This window comes from Harpegnathos saltator, unplaced genomic scaffold, assembly GCF_003227715.2.
Source record: "Harpegnathos saltator strain DR-91 unplaced genomic scaffold, Hsal_v8.6 scaffold429, whole genome shotgun sequence".
NCBI lineage: Eukaryota > Metazoa > Arthropoda > Insecta > Hymenoptera > Formicidae > Harpegnathos > Harpegnathos saltator.
Genome location: NW_020230238.1, coordinates 27,501 through 30,335, shown reverse-complemented (window position 1 = coordinate 30,335; position 2,835 = coordinate 27,501). Strand labels below are relative to the sequence as shown.

Below are 2,835 nucleotides of genomic sequence, written 5' to 3'. Positions count from 1 at the left end.
CACATACACACACACACTTGTCTGGGACACTCTGTAAATAACATTGCGCTTAAATCATCGTGGATTTTAACAAAGTGTACTTAAAGCTCTCAGAAAAGTGTCCTTAAGGCGTAAGCAATACTCGAAGGAGGCATTCAAACGAACAGACCCGTCCATTTTAGTGCCTAAATCTTTCCTCTTTCTCCTTCTCCTTTTACTGTTACTCTTCTTCCGTCTTTTCTCTGCCAGCGCGCACACACACACACACACACACACACACACACACACACACACACACACACACACACACACACACACACACACACACACACACACACACACACACACACGCGCGCGCGCGCGCGCGCGCGCGCGCGCAGTTGTGTATTATTGATAAGCATCGCGAGCACGTAGTATCTGAAAGTATGAGAAGGAAGAGACAACAGGACATTCCAAGAATAATACATAATGTCCTTACGATAGCTGCGATAGGCTAGATGAATCGAGGAACGCTGGTAGAGATTAGTATCGTGTGAGTCTCAACTTCCAGTTCCGAAGATTCAACATTAGCTGTAAAAAGATATTTTGTAGGTCTCTATTTGTTATTTTTATTACATGCATTTCTTATTTTTTAAGTATTCAGTATTTTTTTATATCTTTTTCTTACATATTTCCAAATCGTATGTGCCGTCTCAAGTTTCTAAAGGAGAATTTTCTAATTTTATCATTATCATAGTGGACGGAACCCTCTTCTTATTACTCTCATTGAATCCTGCCTCTTGCAATGTTTCTTACAAAACAAACAAATTTGTATTTTCTATCAGTTTAATTTCAATTGAATCTTTCTTTAGTCCAATGTCAATTAACATAGTTGGTCTGCTCTTTTTAGCTGCGCTACTGAACTGATGCAATTAATTAGAGTGAGAAAAAATATAGTTGTCTCATTCTAATTTATTGCACTAGTTCCGCAGTGCAGCTAAAAAGAATAGACCATTTGTTACATGTCTCCATTTTCCATTATATCGCAGGGCTTACAAGTCCTAAATATCAAGTCCTAAATATTGTCAAGCAGCGTCAACGTTTATTCAACGACTTATCTGTGTAGAAATGATGTGATATCGTTGATTGTTTTCAGCGCAACTTGAAAACTTGCAAGCGGAAAGAAAACTCGTTTTGCGTATAAAACATATCGCGATATCGCCGGTGCGCCTCTGTTAATTTTGTACATAGTCTCGTTATAGTTTGTAAGCCGTGAAGATTAACGATTTAACCGCTAGAATTTTATATAACTATTAGGTATTTAACAAACGACGAACGTATATCCATCGGTACGTAATTACTTACTACCACGACCAAAGTAAACGGCAAGATAAACTTGCATTATACAAGTTTACTCTGTAAAAACCGTGTCACGATTCTGTGACTTTTGCACGATATTCGTCACTTTAAAGCGTGTGTTCGTAAGACTGAATTTTTAATGTGACACGAGGAAAACGAAGGACAGCAAAAAAAACCAAATGTATCTGAGAAAAATAAATTAAATTTCCATCGACTTTGTTTGTTTCCTTAATTTTCTTATTTTATAATACAGACATTTTATAATGCACATGTGTCGAAACTGTGCGAAGAGTATCCTAATGTCCACAGTTTAGACAAATAATACAGTTCTTTTATCTTTTCATTTCGAGATAGAAGCATGTAAAATTGGCACGTATAATTCATCTCGTAATAGACGTGTCCGAACTTGGATCGTTGCAAAAGAAAGGGTCGAATAAAATACATATGTAGATTTGAAAAATCGTGAGAATCGTGAGAATTTATTCCATGTGATCGTGTTTGACAGACACGCGACACATTGCGTTGGATAAGTATATAAGCGGAACTATTCTCCTCCTCCCCCTTCCTCCGCAAGCGAATAATTAAGTGTACAATTAAGTGTACGAAAACAATATATATACGTATAATTTAAGAAACGACTATGTACACATTTATCACTTTAATGAAATATGATGTTAGCACAATAATTCGATTCTGTCTGGAAACATCTGATAAAATTACACTGTCATAATGCTAGTTTATTTACATTTTGTCGTATTTCCTGCACGTACGCGGGCGCGCGCGCGCGCACACACACACGCACACGCGCACACACACACACACACACATATACACGCACACGTACATTTTTCTCGTTAATAGAATATTTTTTTATATGAATGAACAAATGAATTTGTTTCATTATAATCGTATTTACAGTATAGAATGTCTCGTATAATTCGATAGTTTCTTTTTACTTTGGATTTATAAAAATTAGAGATAAAACGCACTAACATCTAGAAATTAATGAGGAACGTGTCATCCTTCATTGATGATATATTTGGCGACACAACAGCCTCTCTCTATCTTGAGCTTGTCGTCGTTTATCGGCGAAAAGCTATTTGAATTATGTAAACGAGTTTTTTATTTATCGCTACTAAAAATACACTAGAAATAATCTACGTAATCAATGTAGGGTTAAAACCAGCCTGTGCTTTTCCCGTTCACCTTGCTCAGCTTATCGCGCGATATTTTATCGAAAAATAAAAGTCCAGCAGCACGTTCGATTCTCTCTGGTGGTACCTATCAGCAAAATTAATTCTCTCTTTCATTCTTGACGACATTTTTCCGCGTTTCTTAGATATATTCTTCCTGTTACATTTAATCTTATTATAACAGCGTAAACCGAATGTTTTATATGTATATTATACATCTACAGAATACTTTATGTATATGTACATCTTTTCATAAATTTCACTCGTAACAATGTAAAAGAAAATACTACCTGAAAGTTGGCGAGCGGTGTATTATCATCGATTG

The 2,835-nt window shown here is 36.1% G+C and overlaps 1 protein-coding gene across 1 annotated transcript in view; it reads right to left on the bottom strand.

Moving 5' to 3' along the window:
• Positions 1–1,501: 1,501 nt before the first annotated feature.
• EndoG (endonuclease G, mitochondrial) overlaps positions 1,502–2,835 on the bottom strand; it is a 3,030-nt gene continuing 1,696 nt past the window's right edge. Inside the window, exons 4-5 of the mRNA XM_011156948.3 lie at positions 2,801–2,835; positions 1,502–2,598 (exon numbers count right to left, since the gene is read on the bottom strand). The exon at positions 2,801–2,835 is cut by the window's right edge and continues 146 nt beyond it. Of these exons, the coding sequence (XP_011155250.1) occupies positions 2,494–2,598; positions 2,801–2,835 (140 nt within the window). The 3' untranslated portion in view covers positions 1,502–2,493. The remainder of the gene's footprint in view (positions 2,599–2,800) is intronic.